This window comes from Hipposideros armiger, unplaced genomic scaffold, assembly GCF_001890085.2.
Source record: "Hipposideros armiger isolate ML-2016 unplaced genomic scaffold, ASM189008v1 scaffold_188, whole genome shotgun sequence".
Classification (NCBI taxonomy): Eukaryota; Metazoa; Chordata; class Mammalia; order Chiroptera; family Hipposideridae; genus Hipposideros; species Hipposideros armiger.
Window position 1 is genome coordinate 1,059,946 of NW_017731538.1, and position 22,256 is coordinate 1,082,201.

The window sequence follows — 22,256 nt, forward strand, 5'->3', positions numbered from 1 at the left end:
AGTAAATGGTTTTGTATGATTCACTGCGAACGCCTGTGCTATTCTCAGACGAAAACTTCCTCTCTCATCTGGGAAGATGGTCCAGCTTCTGTCTGCCTTTGCGTTTCTGTATTGAGATGATTGCATTTCTGTATAGCATGATATGTAAAGGGGAAAAAAAGCCCCTTGGATCTAAAAATTCCATATTTTCTGGTAGGAGTTACTCTCCTAGCAAAGCTGCCGACTAAATAACGTATAATGAAACTATCAAGAGCAGTAGCAGTATGCTGATGGTTATCTCGTCCTTATCACCCTATCTTTTGATTTCTCTCTTAGGTTTATTTTCTTGAAAAGGCTCCAGGCTTCGGCTTGGAACATCCAACCGCCAAAATTGAGCCCAGCAGCTGGAGCGGCAGTGAGAGCCCTGCCGAAAACATGGAAAGGATGAGTGACTCTGCAGATAAGCCAATGGACAACGATGCAGAAGGGGTCTGGAGCCCTGATATTGAGCAGAGCTTTCAGGAAGCCTTGGCTATCTACCCACCGTGTGGGAGGAGGAAAATCATCTTATCAGACGAAGGCAAGATGTACGGTGAGTGGTTTGGAACGCTCATTGGAAACGCTGCGACCTGCTTTTGTAGTAAAGGATCGTTATAGCTTGCCTTCTACTGAGATCCATTCATTATGTTGTGTTGAATAATCTTGGTAGAATTTTAGTTGGCCATCCAACAGACTAAGTCTCAAGAGAAGAGTCAATGAAGGACCATCAAGAAATCATTCCCCGGGGTTTCTTCTCCTTCTCCATGCCCAGTGACATTAAAGCAAAAGCTTTCAAGGTCCAGGTGGGAACATAGATAGTTGCAGCAGCATATGCAGACACTAATGTGGGGACCAGCTCTTGAGAATGCATGCCCAGTTGAAAGGAAGCGCTGCCACTTAGCTACAGGTAACTGACTGGTGCATGTAGACATGGGGGCCCGGTGTTGCCAAATCTCTTGATATATTTTCTTTTTTCCAAGAAGAGCTAGCAATGTTAGATGTTTATATAGGAAATCTACTCATTTTTAAAAGCCAGCACTTTTTTTTTTAACACAACCCTGTACAGGCTGGGTAAAACATGTACATGGCTGGATCAGACTCATGAACTACCTAGCAATTTGCTGCTTTGTTGCTAGTTTGTAGATGAATGGCAGATAAGGCATTAACCCCTCCCCCCAGGCCATTCTCACCTGTCTCCCTTTCTGTAAGGGGACACCTGGCGGAGTGTTCTGAAGGAAACTCCGTGAGAGCCCAAGAAGGCAAAACCAGTTGACCAGATGGCTTGGGATGCCAAAGGCAGTTCCATGTACACATCCATGGTCTGGAGCTTGCATGCTGGCTTTGGGTATTCCCTGCTACTTCCATTAATGCTTCCAGACCTGTACTTTTTGGCTGCTTACCTTTTGGGAAGCAGATGGCAGGTGGTTGCTGGTACATTCTGCTCATCTGATTGGGCATATTGAGTTGACAGAATTTGCACTATAGCTGAGTCTAAAGAGATGCAAACAAATAACCTAAACTCAAAAGAGAACCAGCTCAGCAACCGACCTGAGGTTGTTAACTTATCACGAGTGATTTATTTCTCAATAATTTGAAAGCTTTTCCATAATAGGGTGTTGTACCTTTAATATGGTGCCTCCTCTATCACGAGCTGTAGAAGGCTGCAGCTCAAACGAGCACACCCTGCTAAGGAGAAAGCAGATGGTGGTGCAGCTGCCACCAGCTGTGCCCCCCACTCTGCCCTCCCCCTCTCCAACTTGGATGATGTAATGGAAACAAGGAAAATTTTGTTTTCTGCAGCCTTGGAGTCTCTCAGCCTTCAGTGTCACACACATGGGGTGGGGTGGGGGAGAACCTAAACCTTTAGTATTTGTTTTATGCTCTCATGTGATCCTCTGTAGCCAGAGAAGGAAGCTCCTTCGGGCCTGGTGAATTGGACTTGGGATGAAACATCTCAGCTGCTGTGGATAGAAAGTTTCAGGGCCTTTGCTTTGCTGTGTGTTTGTGTCTTTCCTGGGCTACCTCTCCTCAGCCTGGCTCTTTGCTTTCAGAGTCTTGGCTTCATACCTAAAAAATGCAACCTCCCGATTCTAAAGGCAGAGAAAAGCAGTTTAATCTTTGAGCCATCTTTGAAGCTGATTTTGTTATGAGAAGGGAAGGTGACTCAGGCCACCACTCTACCTTGTACAACTCCCATTTGTTTACCTGGAAATTGTTGTAATCTAAAATATTAGCCTTGTATTGGAAATCCTGGCTGGGAATAACTACAGCCCTTCATTTCTCAGAGGGAATTCTGGGAAAGGCATTGTCCCTTTAGGAACGAGGTTTCAGGGCTAAGAACATAATTCAAAGCAAAAGTTAATTTTTTCAACTCCAGTTTTGTTTTCTTTGTTGAGTGTACTTATGAGGTAGCAGCCGTAGTAGATATACCAATTTGCCTGTAGCTCAATCAAAAAAAAATTTTTGTGTGAGAAAATAATTGCGTAAGAGCCCTTGTTGGTAATTGGGTATCAGAGGCAGCGGGCTAGGAAATAGAATTGTGAGAAGTTTTGGATTTGAGTAGTCGACTAATAGTGAATTTGAATGGTCCCACCCTTGGTGTGTGTCTCAGTTTTCTCCCCTGTAAGAAAAGAGGGTAAAATAGATGATGTCCGTGGGTCCTTGGGACTTTTCTATGTTATGATGCTGTGATTTTGTGACTTGTACCTCAGTAGGAGTGATCAGTTGACAGACATGGTGTTAGTTGTGGGAGCATGTCTTTCACACCCAGGGTAATCAGATTCTGAGTGCTTCCTGAGAGCACGTGTTCTTGATGGATAGATTCATTTTCTCCTTAAATCAGCCTTCCATTTAAGGACTGTGTTGGTGACCAAGCTGATTTAAAATGGAGCTCTCCTTTTGAGCAAGCAGCGTTAGGAATTAATTATAGCTGTAGGGTCACGTATACTGATTTGGGGGTGCAGGAGCTGCATTTGCTGCAGTGGCCCTGAAACCACCCCACCTCCAGGCAGCTGCCTTGGGTAGGGAGCATTGCCCTCAGTTCCCTCTCTTTGGACAACCTGGAGGAACTTTGCTTCCACTGCTACATTGAGAGGGAAATGTGGTTAGCTGGGTTATGGAAGATGGAGACCAGACCCCTTCAGTGGAACTGCCCTAGGTATCTTGGAGCTTCCTGTGACCTGCTTGTTACTTTGAGGATAAAAAAAGGCTGAATTGGGAGACTACATAGTGAGGCCCCAACCACTGGGGATTGAGTCATGTGAGCAGTGTGGGCCAGAGCTACTATTTCTTAGCTTCTGGCCTGTTCCCCATCTTACCATATGCGAATCAGGACACAAACCAGACCAGGAGTCAAGGTTTCTTAAGGTCCTGAGAGCATACTTTTTCTCTTAAGCATTTTTTTAAATGAAAACATTGAAATCATTTGGGATTCCATGGAGTAAAAATCAAAATAATTTAATGTCTTTTAGAGAAATACCAAGTGTTTTTGACCTGAAGGGGTTATTCCGATATTTCTCAGCATTTGTAGAGTACATTGCGATGTCACTAATCCTGAGCCATTGGAGAAGCAAGGTCAAGTGCAGCGCTGATTTATTTTGGTAATGAAATTTCCTCCATGGTTGGCGGTAGGGCAGATGCAGTCTTATAGAGGGGAAAATGGAAAGCTCTCTTTACGATGAGGTTTAGAACGTTAGAAGAGATGGCTTGTGTGTCTGCTCCCTCGGTCTCGGGGGAAGCTGAGACTGTATGTGGTTGGTCTCCATGTGGACACATTACTTCTGCTTTGGGCACCCCGTGTGTAGGCAGTTGTTCTTAGGAATAACTAGAAAGAGGAGCAGACCTCTTCAAATTTTGTTTCTGAGAGCTTACAAGCTCACTCTCTCCCTTTCAGGGTTTTCTTTTCCTTTTCTTATTTATACATAGCTGCGTGTGTCTTTTTCTGGTAAATAGTTGTTGAGGAGGTAGCAGGAGGACACGATGGAAGAGACGTTCTTGATCAACAACCTTGTCTGGGATTGAATTTCACAGAAGCAGACCTTAATTTAAAATGAGACAAAACAGCAAACCACGGGAATACCCGGATGTATTTCTGTTGCAACTGAGAAGCCTGGTCTGGCAATGTGGTCACATACGTATATTCTCCTATAATCGGACCAGGGTAGGGACAGGAGCTAACGTGCATTGACGGCTTGCTTTAGAAACAGAAAAGTGTAGCACTTCAAGTCTTGGATTTTGAAATTAATATGAATCCTGATTTCTAGATATCAGACTTTGGGCAAGTTGCTTTTCTTCCTCTGTGCATCTATTTCTTCAACTGAGAAAGGGGTAGAACTAGATCCTACTTCACAGGATTGTTACAGGAAGTAAAGAAACTAATTGTGATCTAGGATCCTCCCTTCCACATTTGAACGGTGCCTGATATACAGTGAGAGCTATAAAAGTGTGTATGAACTGAAACCAAAAGGTGCTTTCTGCCAGGGACTGGGTTAAAAAGGCCTTTACCTGTTATTTCCATCCAGTGCTTGCAACAACATTTTGAGGTGGGTGATACGATCCCCACCTTGTAGATAAGGAAGCTGAGGCTAAGAGGGGTACAGTGGCTTGCCCATGACCAGGATAAATGGTAGAACAGGAAAGTTTCAAATCCAGGTCTCTTGTCTGACTCCAAAACCTGGGCTCTTTCCTCTGTACTTCCTTAAACATTGGAGGTCATTAAACATTAAGAAGTCAGTATTAAGCACCACCTGTATTCCAGCTCTGTCCTAGGGGTTGTGAGAGATATAGCAGCGAACCAGACAGACACGGACGGTCCCTGCCCTCATGGAGCCTTCACAAGTTCATTTGCAGGAAACACTGACCTGAGGTCAGGGCTGTGTGCCAGAGCTTTCTGGGAAGTCTGAGGGCCCTTTGAAGATGGTCACCTTCCACTTAGCCTTTTAAAGCCTGTTCTTGGCCACCGATGTCCAGGGCACCTGGCCCAATGCTGGCAGGAAGAAAGCTTCTCAAATAACACAGCAGGAGGATCCTAGATCACAAGGCTGGCCCTGATGGTGGCCAGGAAGATGTCTGGAAGATTCTGGTGCCCTAGGATCCTACAGGCCTCCTGGGCAGAACAATTGCTGGGCGATGACTTTTTTTCTGAGCAGATGTCATCAGGGTCTTTGCTTATGACGACAGCTGCAGGGATGCCCTTTTCGTACTGGGACGCCAGGCCTACTGATTAGCCCTAGAGAGCTGAGCTGTGAGGACTAGAGAAGGTGAGGAGGAAGGCATCTTTGGGCCAGTCCTCCCCAATTGCTCACCTGAGTCCTGTCAGCCAGGGGAGCACAGGACTTGGAATCTCTCCTTTGCTTACTTCATATAAGCACAGGAAAGAAGAAGGAAGGGGGCTGTTTTCGTGAGGTGGTGGCAGAACTGACAAGGGGACATGAGAGTGAATACACATGAGCAGGTGTGAGTGTGTGCACTAGTTAATCAGTGTAGGCAGAGTCACTGAAATCTCATCTGGAGAACTCGTCAAGGAAATGCAGGGTCATCCCTTTGGAAGACAGTGGACTTTTTTTTTTTAAATTTAGTTTCAGGTGTACAGAACAATGCAATAGTTATCCTTTTCACCCCTCACAAAGTCACAACCCCCCTCCCCCCCATCCACTGCCCTCCCACCCCCGATATCATACTTATCTATTACAATTCCATTGACTCCATTCCCACACTCTACTCCACATCCCGTGACTATATGTATAGATAATTATAGTTGACATACAATATTATTCAACATCAGCTTCAGATATACAGTGCGGTGGTCAGGCCTCTACACCAACTATGAAGTGATCTCCCTAACAAGACATGAGTCCATCTGGCCCCCTAAAAAATATTTACAACATTATTGATTATATTCCCCAGACTGTCTTGTCTATCCCTGAGGCCATATTGTAGTTACCAATTTATTTTGTCTCGTCCCTTCCCCTTCTCCTTCATCCCCAGCCCCTCCCAACTAGCAACCCTCAGTTTTTCCTCTGTGTCCCTGAGACTATTTCTGTTTACATTTCTCATTTATTCAGTTTTTTAGATTCCACATATAAATGAGATCATATGGTATTTGTCTTTCTCTGACTGACTTATTTCACTTAACATAATATTCTCTAGGTCCATCCATATTGTTGCAAATGGTACGATTTCCTTCTTCATTATAGCTGAGTAATGACAGTGGATTTTCACAACGTATCTTTGAGGACCAGGAAGTGGCCTATGTCTTTGGAGACCCCAGAGGCCCTGATGTGGAAATGGCTATCGAATCCGAGCCCTAGAGGCTCTCCAGGCCTTGGGAAAGTGAGCCTTGGGGCCTGAGCTGAACTTGTTCTTTCCAATTTTCCATCTGAACACCACGTGGCTTCTTTTATTTCCTCTTTCAGTCTGACCTGTGTTTCAGGGCATTATTTCAAGTGAATTGGCTAGAAATATGAAGCACAAAGAGCTGTGCCCTTAGAACAGGCTAGAAGCTCCATAAGGCAGGGCCAACACCCTGCTGTCTGATGGGACATAGAAGGTTTCAGTACTGTTTTTAGACTATATGCATACATGACTTATTGGTTAAACCAAAGGAAGGTGCATAAATAAATTTCTAAGCCCCAGGGCTTCTACTGTTGGAGGAACTGGATAGAAAGAGAGGGAGAAAGGAAAAAAAAAGAGAAAGATGTTTGTATATTTAATGGTCTTTCTAGACTGGCAGAGGAAACCCTGGTTTTTGCTATGTGTGTTGGCAAATGTTAGCTCAAGAGGCAGGAAAGATTTCTGCCCAAATAGGCACAGTAGTAGCACAAGGGTTAATTCTGGAATCCTAAGCATAGATGAGTAATGGAGGATTTTGAAATAGCTTGGTTCCTGTGAGAATAGCAAAGCCAACGTCATCAGCGTTTTGATTGGGAAGTTGAGTGTGCGGGGGCCATGCAGAGGTTTATACACAAGGTGTGAGCCCTTGTGCAATCTGGGTAAAAGAATAGTTAATTAGGATGGCTCAAGAATTGGTCATAGGGGAGAAAAAGGAAATGGATGTGAAGTTACTACCAAGCTATGCTTTGCTGTAGCAGTGGATCGATGAGCCCTGGGACTGAGGAAGACATAGATTCCTAAATCTTTCACTGAGGGTCTGCATGCACTGTGCTTTGACTGCAGTGGGGACAACAGATCAAAAATAATGAAAATCGCTGACCTATTTGACCAGTTACTATGTGCTAGGTACTTTCTCTTTGTTTTAGATGAGTTATCTGTTTATTCCTTATAATACCCTAATGATATAGGTATTGTGATTGTCCCCATCTTACAGCTGAATGAAGAAGCTGAGTCCCACCAAGGTCAAGTTACTTACTCAGGGCCACATAGTAAATAAGTGGTGGAGCTGACATTTGAAACCAAGCCAGCCAATAACTACAATATTGGCAGGAAGTATATTCTGTACTAGAGATATATACACAGTTTAGTGGTAGGGCAATGGAAAGTGAGATTATTTATAATTGGGGAATGCATATGTCTGTATTTTAGAGAGGCAGAAGGACTGATCTGAGCTAACTTTGAGTGTTTTTTTTTTCTTTTTTGAACTTAATTTGGATTATAGACCCATTTGAGAATCTATGGAAATTTGTGGATCTTTTCTGCAGGAAAAAAATGCACGTTTGTGTGTAGTTACGGGATTGTTACATATAACTTTAGGTGATTCCTGGTTCAGACTTGCTACTGTGTGGAGAGAGGGAAGGGAAGGCATTCGTGCCTGAGGGAACAGTGCTATGAAGGTGCAGAGTCCTGAAAGGCATAGCTCTGGTGCTCTTAGAAATGAGGGTGTATCCTGGAGGGTGATGGTAGGTGAGCTTGGAAAGGTAGGCTGGCACTGTATCTCGGAGGGCCTTGAATGCCTCGCCATGGCGTCTGGTGCTCATTCTGAGGACAAAGGGAAGCCATTACATTTTTTTTCAGGAGAGATGAAGTGACTAAGCACGTGTTTTACATAGCTAGTTCTGAAGGCGTGAAGACCAGTTAGATGGCTATTGCAATAGTCCGGTGGGAGAGGATGAGGCTTCATCCAGGGTACTGGCAGTGTTGATGGAGACGTTTCAGAAATAGAACCAACAGGACTGGCTGACTGGATGGGATTTGTGAAAGAGGAAGGAGGGGTTGAAGATGATTTCAGGGTTCTGCTCCTGGGTAACAGGGAGGATGGTGGGACTTATTAAATGAAATGGGGAGTGGAGACAGGAGAAGCAGGTTTGTAGAGAGGAGAGGAATGAGGAGTTGGCTTCTGTCATCTGCTTGTGACACTGGGTGGCCATCCAGGCGAGATGACCTGCAGGCAGTTGGAAATCTATACCTAGAACTCTGTTGCAGGGGTGGTTTGGTGCTCACCATCAGAGAAATGATCCCTAAAGCTGTGAGAGTGGGTGATAACAGCCTGCCAAATGCAGGCTTGCAGTGTCTCCCAGTAAAACTGGCATGGATTTTAGAGTTCTCTAGCAGTGGGAGAGTGAAGAGGTTGCCTTTTCAAGAAGAAGGGAGATGCATCTACTGATGCATTCCCAAGCCTGACCATCATCAGCAGAAGCACCTGAGAAGCTTAAAAAAAGAAAGACAAAACAGACTCAAAACCAATGGAATCAGAGTCTCTGTGAATATGTATGGTCTGGGACTCTATATTCTGGGCAGTTTGGGTGGTCAGCCAGGTTTGAGAGCTCCAGGACTAGGCTACTAGCCTGGGTGCTAGAAGACAGGACCACATTTGTAGGGTTGGTAAAAGAAACGGATGAGCAGAGAGTAAGACCAACATCGTCTGAAGCAGTCCTTGCCTGGCTTGCATGCAGGAAATGAACCACATTATTCAGTTTATGCTCCCTCTGTACCGGGAGGGAACAATTTGGTCATGCATGGAAGGAGCATGGTATCTTGAAGGGCATAAAAATTAAAGGAAGGCTAATTTTGGGATAGGGGAGAGACTTAGCCATCTGGTTAGTAGGGGGGAAAAATTATCAATTGAGGATATGGTTGATGGAATAAAACCGAACCGAGAAGAAACTTTAAAGGGAGTGAGCCTTCTTTTTCTCTGATGCGTAATCAAATGGCTAGAGGGTCCAGGGAGCACCTGATGATTGCTTTCTTCAGAAAAGGAGTAAGGCCATGTGGGCTGAGGTGGGCTGTGGGCTTTTGGCAAGTAGAGCAGCTTAGAGATACTATGGGGAAATGGGATATGAATGGACAAGGGTAAAACAATTGCTGAGCGGTATACTGATCTTATTCAGAGTTCCCCAATTCTACTTATACTTGAGTGTGTGTGTGTGTGTGTGTGTGTGTGTGTGAGTGTATTAAGTTCTGTACAAGGTTGTCACCTATGTAGGTTCAGGTGTCCGCCACCACAGTGAGGATACAGAACAGTCCCAACACCACGAAGATTGCTGAGGTTACCTTTTTATAACCATACCCACCTCTGTCCTGCTTTGCCCTACCTCGTCAAGGGCATCTGCGCTGATTCTAGTTTTTGGCCATTACAAATAAAGCTACCACTTATTTACCGGTTTTTGTGTGAACATAAGTTTTCATTTCTGAGGGGTAAATGTCCAGGAGTGTAACTGCTGGGTCATATCATAGGCATGCCTTTAGTTTTTTCTATTAACTGCTCAACCATTTTCTGGAGCAGCTGTATCATTTTACATTCTCACCTGCAATCTAGATTCTCAGCACCCCTCCCAGCATTTGGTGTTGTCACTACTGTTTATTTTAGCCATTCTGATAGGTGTGTGGTGATATCTCATGTGGTTTTAATTTGCATTTCCCTAATGACTAATGATGTTGAACATCTTTTCATGTGCTTATTTGCCATCTGTATATTCTCTTCAGTGAAATGTCTGTTTATGTCTTTTGTCCACTTTCTAATTGGATTATTTATGGTTTTACTGTTGCCTTTTGGGAGTTCTTTATTCTAGATACAAGTCCTTTGCTGCACATGTTGTTTGCAGATATTTTCTTCTTGTCTGTCGCTTATCTTTTCATCTTCTTTACATGGACTCCCACAGAGTAAAAGTTTTTAATTTTGATGAGATCCAGTATTTTCATTGTCCCCCTTGTGGACTGTTCTTTTGGTGTCAAGTCTAAGCACTCATTGCCTCATCCTAAATCCTGAAGATTTTCTGTGTTTTGTTGTAAAAGGTTTATAGTTTTTGTTTTTTAACATTTGAGTCTATGATCCATTTGGAATGAAGGCAGAGAGTGTTACTTTTTGGGGAGCCCATTGGTATGATTACATAATATTTCTTCAGAGGAGTAGGGTTTATTCATAGTTTGACAGTTGTCAGGGGTTGGGACCTGAGACACTAAGGCACTAGTGAGTGCGTGGTTGCACCAATCTAGGTGAGGAAAGGGACAAGGCGAAGCTGCAGGGGCAGATCAGTCCTGATGTGCGCTGCTGCTCAGAGGCTCTGCTGCCTTCCTTAGACGAGGTAGCAGGACGGGAGGCTGTGGTTATGCACTGGAAAGACAGCAGCTGAGATGAGAGGTGGAGAGGTTTCAGGTGATGAGTTTCGAGGTGTGGCCACAAATGTGGACAACTGATATGAACGTGGGCGATGGCCCACTGGAGATGAGGAAGTAAAACACCGTGAGGCTCATCAGCATTGGGTTGATTCATCATTGATGTTGAAGCTCACGGTAGTGAAGTGTAAATTTGTAAATAAATGTACCAAAGTCACAGATATTGGCGGAATTTTTTTGAGGAGAACATGACCCCATGGATGTGAACGGAAAGTGTTCGGTATAAGTGAATGGTATGGACCTACTGAAAAGCAGATGACAGAATGGTTCGATAGGAGGAACTTTGGGGTCACGGGAAAATGCTAGCATTCTCTACCTCCTTCCCCCGCAATTCTTTGGCTGGCCCCAAACTGTTACACCTATTTGCGATGTATCTTTGGACAGCCACGTACACTCTTTGTGTGTTGTTGCCATCATTTGTAGAGCAGAGCGAGGAAATCAACGTATTTCTTCTTTCCTCTCAGCAATGTTAAGAGAAATACAATTATGTGTGAGAAAGTGCTTTGAACTGAATCCTAAAAAGAATCCTTTTGCGAGGTTAAGCCTGTTCAGGAAAGCCTGCTGGAAAGGTAGGAAGGAATATTTTGGAGCGGTCACAACGGATTAAGTTTCCCTGGCCTAGATAGAGGGGTGTTTGGTTAAGGGAGGGCTTGAACTGACCCCTCACCCCTTTCAGGGTTTCTGCCAAAGAAGGGGTTGGAGAGGGGACATCCAGGGCAAACGTGTCTGGATCGGATGTACAGATGATGGAGGGGACCAGGGAGAGCCTTTTGCCTGGCAGAGGCTGGGCAGGCCCCAGAACAATGACTGTCCATGACATCCAAGGGGAGGAGGCAGTGGACACACTTGTTCTTAGCAGCACAGCCCTGGCTTCCAACATTCTCTCTCTGTTCTTCCCCTGTGGCTTCACTTCTAGAGCCTCCATTCCTAGCTCCTCTGTAGCTGTGGACTTCCATTTCACCGGAGAACTCATTGCTTCTAATTTCTTATTATTGTTACTTATTTGTATCCCATTCCATTGATAGAAAGTGCTTAAAGTGGTCATTTTAATAATAATTAGCATTGTTATTATGATTGTATTCTGTTGATCTCTTAAGCAAAGGTTATGTCTTAGAGAACCTTCAACTCATTAAATTTAAATATATACATGGGTTGTGCGGTTAGGATCATAGAAAAAATCTGAAGGAATTTACAACATAGAGAAATAGTAGTTGCCACAGGGGGATTATAGGCATCTCACTCCTTTTCTATTATATGTTTCTGTATTAACGGAGTTTTTTTTTATAGTAAACATATGTTACTTTTGGAATTAGAGGGGGAAAAATAATTGCATCAGGTTTATTTTTTCCTCTGATTCTGAGTAAGGAGTACTCATTAAAGAAATGTGGAAAATACCGAAAATTAGAAACAAACCATATTGTCCAGGTTCACTTTGGTGTGATGTTTGTTCACCAGGGGTTCATGGAGGGGGGCGGGTCATGGTGGGCAAGAGGGTGGTGTTGGGAGAGGAGGCAATGCCAGCGTGCTCTCCCTTCCACGTATGGGTGACTGGGGCAGCGATCTTGGGGGACAGGTGGTCAGAGAGTGGTGGTGCTGGGACGGGGAAACAGGACAGGGTGTTCTTATTATAGATTTAAGGACATCAGTCTGGGAGTTCAACAGGTGCCCCAGCCAGTTGGATCTGTCAGTCAGCTGTCCAGAGGAACAGTGGCATTTTTCTGGCATTCATGTATTATGGTAAAATGGGGATAGGAGAGAGAGAGAGAGGACAGCATTCAGATCCATTCTTCCAATGTCCACACACTCACAGCAACGTGCCACACCAGAATTAACAGGAATTAACACGCCACGTATCTGCTGAGCCGCAATTTATTGTTTAACTTGTACTTGAGAGTGGACATGCTTTATTTCTGGGGGTTAGGGGCCTCTCTTTTTAAAATGTCAGTAGTTTTTTGGATGACCATGTTATTCTTTGTAGCAGATACCTGGCAAAGTAATCTTGTACTTGCATTGACTTAGGGCAGAGGTGGGTGGCTTTCAGAGTTTGAAAATACTCTAGAGATCTTACGGTGTGCTACAAATTCTTATTTGATTATAATCATTCGGTTTAATCAGGGTTTCATTTGCTTGATAGTTACCTGCTATGCATCCACTGCAGATTATTCTGTCGGCCTACCTTGTCTTCTCTCAAATGCTTCACTTCCAGATAAGTAATAAAAAATGAAATTTGTTCTTCAAAGCCCATATGGGCATTATTTCTTTAAAGCCTCTTTCTGATTCAGTATACTCCTCTCTCCTTAGCCTTTTAGACATAGTCTGAAAGTAGTGACAATGAAACCTGCTGCCCAGGACATTTAATTTATGTAAAAAAAAAAAAAAAAAAACCAAACAGCTTTTTATTTTTTTATTTTTTTTATAGCATTACAGCTTTTTTTTTTCACAGCCAGTGAAATTGGTCATTAGCTGAAAATTTCCATAGACATTGTTCCTTTTGCCAAGGCCAGAGGAACTTTGAGGCTACCTTAAAAGAGAATGCTTTGGGGGAAATGTAATTGATCGCCCCAAAGCTTTGCAGCATCCGGGTAATATTTAACATATGTTAATAAGCTGAGTTTTTTTCAGCCATTTACAAAGATCCCAATTACTCACTCTGTGCCTGCCCTTTTCCCTGGGTCTGCCTCTGTGCTCTGTGGCTTGCTTGCTATTGTGTTGAGACAGGCTTTGGCAACTGTCTCTAGATGAATGGTTCTATTACAAACACAGTAGCTTCCGTGACAGCTTAGAAGAGATTGTTGTTTATGACTGGTTTTATTGAGAGAGGTTTGGTGCATGTTAATGTCCTGATAAAGACACTTGTACCTATAATGTAGCCACAGCTTTAAACATATTTGATTGTGAAGAAGGTACTGGGGCTGATGACATGCCATATGTGAGGTATCGGATTGCATGTTTATTCAACTGTTACTGCAATCTCTGTATTCGGATGTGCCTTTGTATTTGCTGTCTCACAGCAACACACAAATGCAGTGGCCATACGATCCTGATTATGGAAGATGCTATTTGGGTTGCTTGGATTGTAAGCCACGTGTATTAGGAAGCATTCTCTCAGTCCCCATGTGTCCTGAGACAGCAACCACGAACAGTTGTTAGGGGAAGGGAATTGCCAGGTGGGATGACGACATGTGTTGGGATAAGGGCCTTTTGAAATGGGCAAATCTTTGTAAGGCCTGGACTGACCAGGGCAGGCTTGGTGACAGAGATTCAAAATAATAATAATAATATAATAATAATAATAATTATTATTATTATTTTATTATTATTATTATTATATTATTTATCCAGTGCTTACAGTGTGCCAGGTACTGTTCTAAACACAACATCAATTTATTTAAGCCTTGTTGCAAATCTTGTGAATAGCTACTATTACTATTCCCATGCCACAGATGGGGAAACCAAGGCCCAGAAAGGTTAAGAAAATTGCCCAGGGTTGCACAACTAGTAATTCCTGAAGCCAGGATGTGAACCCCCATCAGTTTGGCTCCAGTGCCTGAGCTCTTGACCACTGCTCTCTGCTGTCTCTGGGTTATGACAGAACTGGAGTCGGAGGTTCTCTGGGCTCAGAGTCCCAATATTGCTGTCTGCTAGTGTAGAAGAGAGTTTTAGTTCCAAGTAAACAATGAAAAAAGGGGAATGGGATTTTTTGTTTTCTTTTATTTATTTTTCTTTCTTTCTTTTTTGAGAATGGCTTTCTTAGTGTCTGGGACACTCTTTTTCTTGTTTTCTGCCTGTTAAACTCCTATTGTTCCTTCAAGACCCTGGGAAAATCCCCCTGCTTTCTGCAGCCTTCCCTTATCTTCTCAGGCAGAGCTAGTTGCTCTCTCTTTTGTGCTTCCACCACACATTATTTAACCATTTGTCAAAGCGCTTGTCAGGCTCAGTTTTAATGTGCACGTCTGTGTCTCCATCCCCTTCAAGAGCAGGTGCTGTGACTTTGGCATGTCTTCATCTCCAGTCCCTAGCATAGTACCTGGCACCCATTAGGCCCTCAAAAATTGTTTGAGTTAGTGAAAGTTGTTGGTAAGAATAATTCCATCTTTTATCTCTAGAAGGTATACTTGTCCATATTCTTATCAATGTTATCACATTTATAACACTAATGAAATAAGGGCAACAATTATAATTTCGTAGATAAGAAGCGGGGCACAGAGCTCAATATGTTTTCCATTAGGACACCATATTTTGAGGAACCTCCTGGGGAAGCAGAACTTAGGGGAGAACCAACAGCACCTCATGTTTGTGTTGACACTTTTCTGTTATAACCATCTTGACCCTGTGCCTGAAATATGAATGAGAACAATTTAGTTTGTAATTGTATGTCAGTATCACAATGATTTGGCCCAAGTGGGACATTCATTGGTTATAAAGGATTGTTGAGCTTGATTTGGTTATCGTGGTGACTGAACCTACTCTCTTCCCATCCCTGATTTGATTTTTATAACAGCAGGAAAATACATCCCTAGAAAGCCAGTCTTTGACAATTGTTTACCCCCATAGTATATAGCTGGCACAATATGTTTGTAAGCTTATTCAAGATGTCTCTAAATAGTGTGTATGTTTGCACACACATGTGCATTACTTTCTCAGGTTGACTCTGGGTTCAGTGTTAGTTGTCCGGACATCACTTCCGTTGCTGATTGTTCTAAGATGACATTGCTGACCCTCAATGATTCACTTAAGTGGAACAGTGAACTGAGAAAGTATCACTGTTGAATTCAGAAGGATGTTAAGTTAGGGAAGGTTACCAGATCTTTACGACCAGGTCACAAAATCTGATTTGTGTACATTTAACCTGCCACTGATCTGTTTAGTGGCTGATTTAAATAGAGGTTGATCAGTCAGCCCATAGGAATAAGTTCATCTTGGTGACTAAGGCCATAGGGTCAGGAGCGAGGGCTATCTGGGTTTAAATCCTGGCTCTGCCACTTCACTGGATGTGTAACCATGGGCAAGCTAATATGCCCAAACCTCCATTTCCTCATCTGATAAATGGGGCTAATATTAGTGCCCATCTTACAAGTTTGATGTTGGGGTTGAATGAGATAATACATTAAAAATACTTCGCATGCCCAACTCATTTCCTGAGAGCAGTATTATCCTGACAACAAAACCATCACAAGACATCACAAGAAAAAAAAGCCATAGATCAAAACCTCTTATGAATATAGGTGCAAAATTCTCAACAAAATATTCATGAACTGATCTTGCATATAAACATATAAAAAGAATCACACACCATGACCAAGTGGGATCTATCCCAGGAATGCAAGGTTGGTTTAAAACGTGGAATTAATTAATATAATACGCTATATCAATAGAATAAAGAACAAAAATCACATTATCATCTCAATAGATTTAGAAAAGGCATTTGACAAAATTCAATGCCTCTTCATGATATAAACACTCAACAAACTAGGAATAGAACTTCCTCACCTGAAGAAAGGCACGTAAGAAAACCCCACAAGTAACATTGTACTTAGTAATAAAAGACTGATTGCTTTCCTCCTAAGGTCAGGAACAAAACAAAGATGTCTGCTTTCACTCCTTCTATTCAACATTGTATTGCAGGTTCTAGCTAGAGAAATTAGTCATGAAAATGAAACAAAGAAATCTAGATTGGAAAGAAAGAAGTAAAATTGTTTCTATTTGATCTTGTATATAGGGGAAAAAACCATTACAGCTAATATTTAAGTGAATCATTCAGAATTTAAGCAAGGTTGCAGGATACAGGATCAATACACAAAATCAATTGTATTTCTATGTATATTAACAATGAAAATCTGAAAATGAAATTAAGAAAACAATACTGTAGGGGAAGTTATCACTTTGTGAGGGGTGCAAATGTCTATGTTTTGTACACCTGAAACTAATAAAACAATTAGAAAAGAAAAAGAAAACAATATCATTTACAATAGCATGAAGTAGGTGTAACAAAGAGGTATAAAACTTTTGCTCCAAGAACTACAAAATATTATTGAAAGAAATTATTGAATTTTAAAAACCCAAATAAATTAAAAGACATTTTATGTTCATGGATCACAAGACTTAATATTGTTAAGACAGCAATAATCCTTAAGCTGATCTACAGATGGCAACATAATCCCTAACAAAACCCCAGCTGACCTTTTTTGTAGAAATTGACAAGCTGGTTCTAATGTTCATGGAAATTCAGGGGACCCCAAATAGCCAAAACAATCTTGAAAAAGAGAGCAAAGTTGGAGGACTCATACTTCCTGACTTCAAAACTTACTACCAGGCTACAGTCAGAATCAAGACAGTGAGGAAGGGGTGTAAAGTTAGACATACATAAATCAATGAAATATAATCATTAGTCCAAAAATAAACCTTCACATGTACAGTCAATTGATTTTTAACAAATATGCCAAGACAATGTAAGGCGGGGTGGGGGGTTGTATTTTCAACAAATGGTGCCAGGACTATTGGATATCCCATGGCAAGAATGAAGATGGCCCCATTTCTCACATCCTGTACTATAATTAACTAAAAGGGGATCATAGACATAAACGTAAGAGCTAAAACTATAAAACTCAAGGAGCAAAGAATGTCTTTTTGATATGATACCCAAAGCATAAGTAATAAAAGTAAAAATAAATAAATTGATACTTTATTAAAATTACAAACTTTTGTGCTTCAAGGGATACTGTTAAGAAAATAAAAAGACGGGGGCCGACCGAGTAGCGCGATGGTTAAGAACTGGCTTGGGATGCCAGAGGGCCCTGGTTCAGATCCCACATATGAGGGCCAGTGACACTGTCCTCCACAGCTAAGATGCTGAACAACAGCTCAACCTGGAGCTGGGTTGCCAGGAGTCGTCGGCAATGGCGTAGGCTGCAGCCCCTGTGGCAGTGGGTTGCCATGGGCTACTGTGTGTAGCCAGCAGCCAGCGTGAGCGGCCAGCAGCCAGCATGAGCAGCCAGCAGCCGCAATGAGCGGCCGTCCAGAAGCCGGCGACTGATCTGCCTCGCCCAGGAAGAGCGCAATGATGGTGCCAACTTGGGCCAGTGAAGCAACGTCCTCCACAACTAGACTGAAGAACAAAAGGACAGCAACTTGTCTGTTCCCCTTCCCCCAATTCCCCAGCGCTGTTCCCATCCCCCAATTCCCCAATAAAAGTCTTTAAAAAGAAAAGAAAAGAAAAGAAAAAGACGGGCCGGCCGAGTGGTGTCTTGGTTAGGAGTTTGGCTTGGGACGCCAGCTCTGAGCATCAGGGCCCCGGTTCGGTTCCCACATATGAGGGCCAGTGACCTGGCACCCTCTACAGCTAAGATGGTGAACAACAGCTCGACCTGGAGCTGGGCTGCTGTGAGTCGCCGGCAACGGTGTAGGTTGCAGCCCCTGCTGCAGTGGGCTGCCATAAGCTACCGTGAGTGGCTGGCAGCCAGCGTAAGTAGCCGGCAGCCGGTGTGAGCTGCCAAGAGCCACCGTGAGCGACTGTCGAATGGCCGGCGATTGACTGCCTCAGTCGGGAAGAGCGCAATGATAATACTAACGGGCCAGTGAAACAACGTCCTCCACAACTAGACTGAAGAACAAAAGCAACTTGTCTGCTCCCCTCCCCCAATTCCCCAATAAAATCTTTAAAACAAAAAAGAAAAAGAAAAAGACAACCCAGAGGACAGGAGAAAAGTTTTTTCCAATCTTAAATTTGATAAGGGGCTTATATCTAGAATATATAAAGAATTCTTACAGCTCTAATAAAACAAGTAATCCCATTATAAAGCAGAATCTGAACAGACTTTTTTTCAAAGATACGTAAGTGGCTAAATAAGCACATGCAGACATGCTCAACATCATTAGGCATCAAAGACATGCTAATTAAAACCACAGTGAGATACCACTTCATGTCTACTAGGATGGCTGTAGTCAAAAAAAGGCCAACAATAGTAGGTATTGCCATGGATGTGAAGAATGGGGACCCCTCGTGCATTACTGGTGGGACTATAAAATGGCACAGCCATGCTGGAAAACAGCCTGGCAGTTTCTCCCAAGGTTCAACGTAGACTTATCATGAGATCCAGCTATTCTACTCATAGGTATAAAACGTAGAGAAATGAAAACTGATGTCTCTTACAAACACTTGTACGTGAATATTCATAGCAGCATCATTCATAATAGCCAAAAAGTGGAAGCACCCTAAATGTCCATCAACTGATGACTGAATAAACAAAATGTGGTATATCCATACAATGGGTTATTTGGCATTAAAAATAAGTAAAGTACTAGTACATACTACAACATGAACAACTCTTAAAAACATGCTATGTGAAAGAAGGTAGTCATGAGACTACATATATATAGTATGATTCCAATTATGTGAAATGCCCAGAATAGATCAATCTATAAAGACAGGAAGTAGAGTAGAGGTTACCTAGGATGAGAGGATTTGTGAGAAATTGGGGAGTAACTGCGAATGGGCACAGGTTTCTTTCTTGGATGATTACTATGTTCTAAATTGGTTCTGGTGATGCTGACACAACTCTGTGAATATACTAAAAATCACAGAATCATATACTTTAAATGGGTGTGTTATATGGTATATGAATTATATCTCAAAACTGCTCTCTATATGTATATGCTTAGCATTCTACCCGGCCCATTGAAAGCAGTCAGTAAATGTTAGCTAACATTGTAATCGTAGCTCTCTTCCTTCACTTTTATAGCGGTGAAGCTGGAATGAGAATGCCGAGAAAGTAGGTGAACATAGGAATGAATTCAGATACCAGGTGATAGAGACGGTCAGTGAATGTGTAGCAGCCCTGGGCTAGGTGCTGGATGCTGATTTAGGAAAACTAATGTAAAGGTTAAGTGAAATTATGTGGTACGAGGACCTGGCGTATAGTAGGCACCCAAGACTGTGGAGTAAATCTGAATTTAGTTACCATTACAATGTGGTTGAACTTGGGTCTGGGGATCCAGATGTCACTAAACCAGATGTTCCTCACAAAAGAGTAATCACTATTAGTGTGATAAAGGCCAGAGTTTCGGTGTCTAGGAGTCGCTAAACCAGATGAGTGTGTTTTCTTTTTAAATCACAATAACTATGACGAAGACCAGGGTTTAGGTTCTGGCGCTGTATTTTTTTTCGAGGCAGTGTCTGGGGAAACTCAGCTCCAAGAGTCAGCCCAAGGTGGACAGCTTTGTTCTTTCTTTGCAGTGTGTTTTGGGGGGGCCTGAGCATTAGAACCCCTCAAGAAGAGAAAGCCAGAGCCCAACCCTCACATTCTGGAAGTGAGTCCCTGCAGAAGCTTTGCATCAGCACCATGGATGTCCCTTGTTGGTGATCAGTGGTTCCTCCTTTAGAACTTGGAAGTCATGTGCCAACTCAAGGGAGCTTCTCTGCTAAGATGCATTAATTTGCTAACATGTCTGAGGATTTTTTCCAAGGGTCCACCTATGGATTTCTCATTTCATGTCAAGGAGAACCAATGAGCTGCTTTTCAGATGTTTCGGTCCCACACTGGCACCCATGGTCACATGGCACTGAGTGGGGAAGCCAGGACACACAGAACTCCCATGTTGACCTGACTGCTAAGTCACCACTAGTCTCAGGGGTGGTCACAGTAGAGGAAGAAGGCTGAAGGCAGAGACGTATGATAACACACGTGTATGTTCTCAGGAACAGTACGGAGTCTGGGAGAGCTAGAGTGTGAGTTTCGAAAAGGATGTATGGAGTGGAGTGGCTTAGGAGCTGGGAAAGGTAGGATGAGAGATTATGGAGTAACATGGTAGGCGATTGCATTTCAACACCAAAGATCAACTTTTCTGTATCAGTAGCACATTCCTGGAAGGGGCAGGGATGGGAAGGAAGCCCTTGTTTTTAGGATATTCAACTAGCATCTGAGGAGAATTTATTCTGGAGGCCTGATGACCCATAAGGAGGCTGAGGTCACTGAAGTACTCCTGGCGAGAGAGGAAGAGGACTCGAACTAGGTCAGGGGCTGTAAGAGTGACGAAGGGATAGAAAGGGCAAGGTATTTTAGACCAGTATGTTAGAGACCAGGTATTTAGAGCTATATTAGAGACCAGAAGGCTCGGTAGGATTTGATGCCAAGGGAAGAGATGAAGGTGTTTTATCTACGCAGACAGCTGTGCATTTATAGAGACAAGGAAGGGGAAGGTGTACAGCATGGGAGAACAGGTGTTAAGGGGTAGAATTGGAGTCATGAGTTTGAGCTGTATGGAGTTTGCAGGGCTTTGGGCCTTTCCATGGGGAGGGGACCAGCTGGCACATAGACAGTCAGCATTCTAGGTTGAGAATATTTTGGAAGATAACATGTCAGGGTTTGGAGTTGAGACCTTGAAAGTGGATGAGATGATCCAGGAGACAGAAAAGGTGAAAGGGAACAACCCACTTGAAGCAGTAAGAGTCAGTATCTCAAGCCTTAACTCATACTTTTGTGACCATCTTAGTGAGCATCTTACATATCACATGAAACCTTGCAAATGCTGGAGCCAGGGAGCCTGAATTCTTGCATTTTTACTATACTAAGTATGCTGAACTATTTGTCTCTTGTGTGTTTGATGGACGCATGGATGCTTTTCTTGTAGGTTAATGGGGAGCTGAATATCTTGGCGTGTTCCACTCTGTGTCTCCCTAGGGTGAGTTCGTGGGTCAGACCGTGATCCTGGTTTGGCTCCTTCCTTTTCCTTAAGCCAAATCTGGCCAAGGCCTGAAGTGTGATTTCCTTCCTTCCAGGCTCCCTGGGAGTGTGGCTGAGCTCCCTTTGGTAGTTGCATTTGTAAGGAATCAGTCGCCCTGTTCACTAGCTCCTACAGCTGAGAAGTGCAGACTCTGTGTGCCACGGATAGAAGTGACAAGCTGCCTAGAGCCCCTGGCAGGCAGGTCGGGTGTGCTGGATCCTGGAGGCTCCAGCCCCCTTTCAAAATCTGCTTCAACTTGCTCTTTTGAGGCCAGCCTGAGGGTTGAGAAGATTGGAGAAAACCCAGAGACAGTAGGCATGACTTGTCAGAAGAAGCAGGGCCTGCCCTCTCTCTCCGTGTCAGATCAAAGACTGACTTTTCAGTCATTTGACACCCTAATGTGAGGATGTTTCTGAGCCAAGGCTGGGGCTCCTGGTGGCCTGTGCCTGGGAACGGGGGGACGTGTGGGTCTGCATGTGCTCTGTGACAAGCACCTCTCTCAGCTGCTCTCTGAGAATTCAGAGCTGGAGGGATCTGGAGAGATCAGCCTGGCCGCCTCAGGTTTCATATTGGAAACTGCTGCCCATAGATGCCCTTTTTCCCAGTTCTGGGGACGAGCTGGCCCGGCTTGATTGCAGCTGCTCCTATGTGGCTGTTTCCTTCTAACCCACAGATCTTGAGTCCCAGCGTGCAGAGGTCATTTCCAGTTTGGCTTGTGCCCAGGGTGACCATATAATTTAATGTCCAAACTAAGATACTTTGGAGAATAAAATGGAGCAGTTACTGCTAATACCAGGAAAACAGAAATAAACTGGGACACCTTCCCAGGCAAACCAGGATATGTGATCTGTCTACCTGAGCCTTTACTTTGGGCTTAATTTCTTACCTTCACCTCAGGTGGTCCTACCTTACTTACCCCGATTTCCCAGATTCCATGGCCCACATGACTTTGG

At 43.4% G+C, this 22,256-nt stretch overlaps 1 protein-coding gene across 10 annotated transcripts in view; it reads left to right on the forward strand.

Moving 5' to 3' along the window:
- Positions 1–22,256, forward strand: part of TEAD1 (TEA domain transcription factor 1) — a 255,672-nt gene that overhangs the window by 82,328 nt on the left and 151,088 nt on the right. For all 10 annotated transcript variants that reach the window (XM_019652871.1, XM_019652872.1, XM_019652873.1 and 7 more), the window contains one exon: positions 316–571. In XM_019652871.1, the coding sequence (XP_019508416.1) occupies positions 415–571 (157 nt within the window). In that variant the 5' untranslated portion in view covers positions 316–414. The remainder of the gene's footprint in view (positions 1–315; positions 572–22,256) is intronic.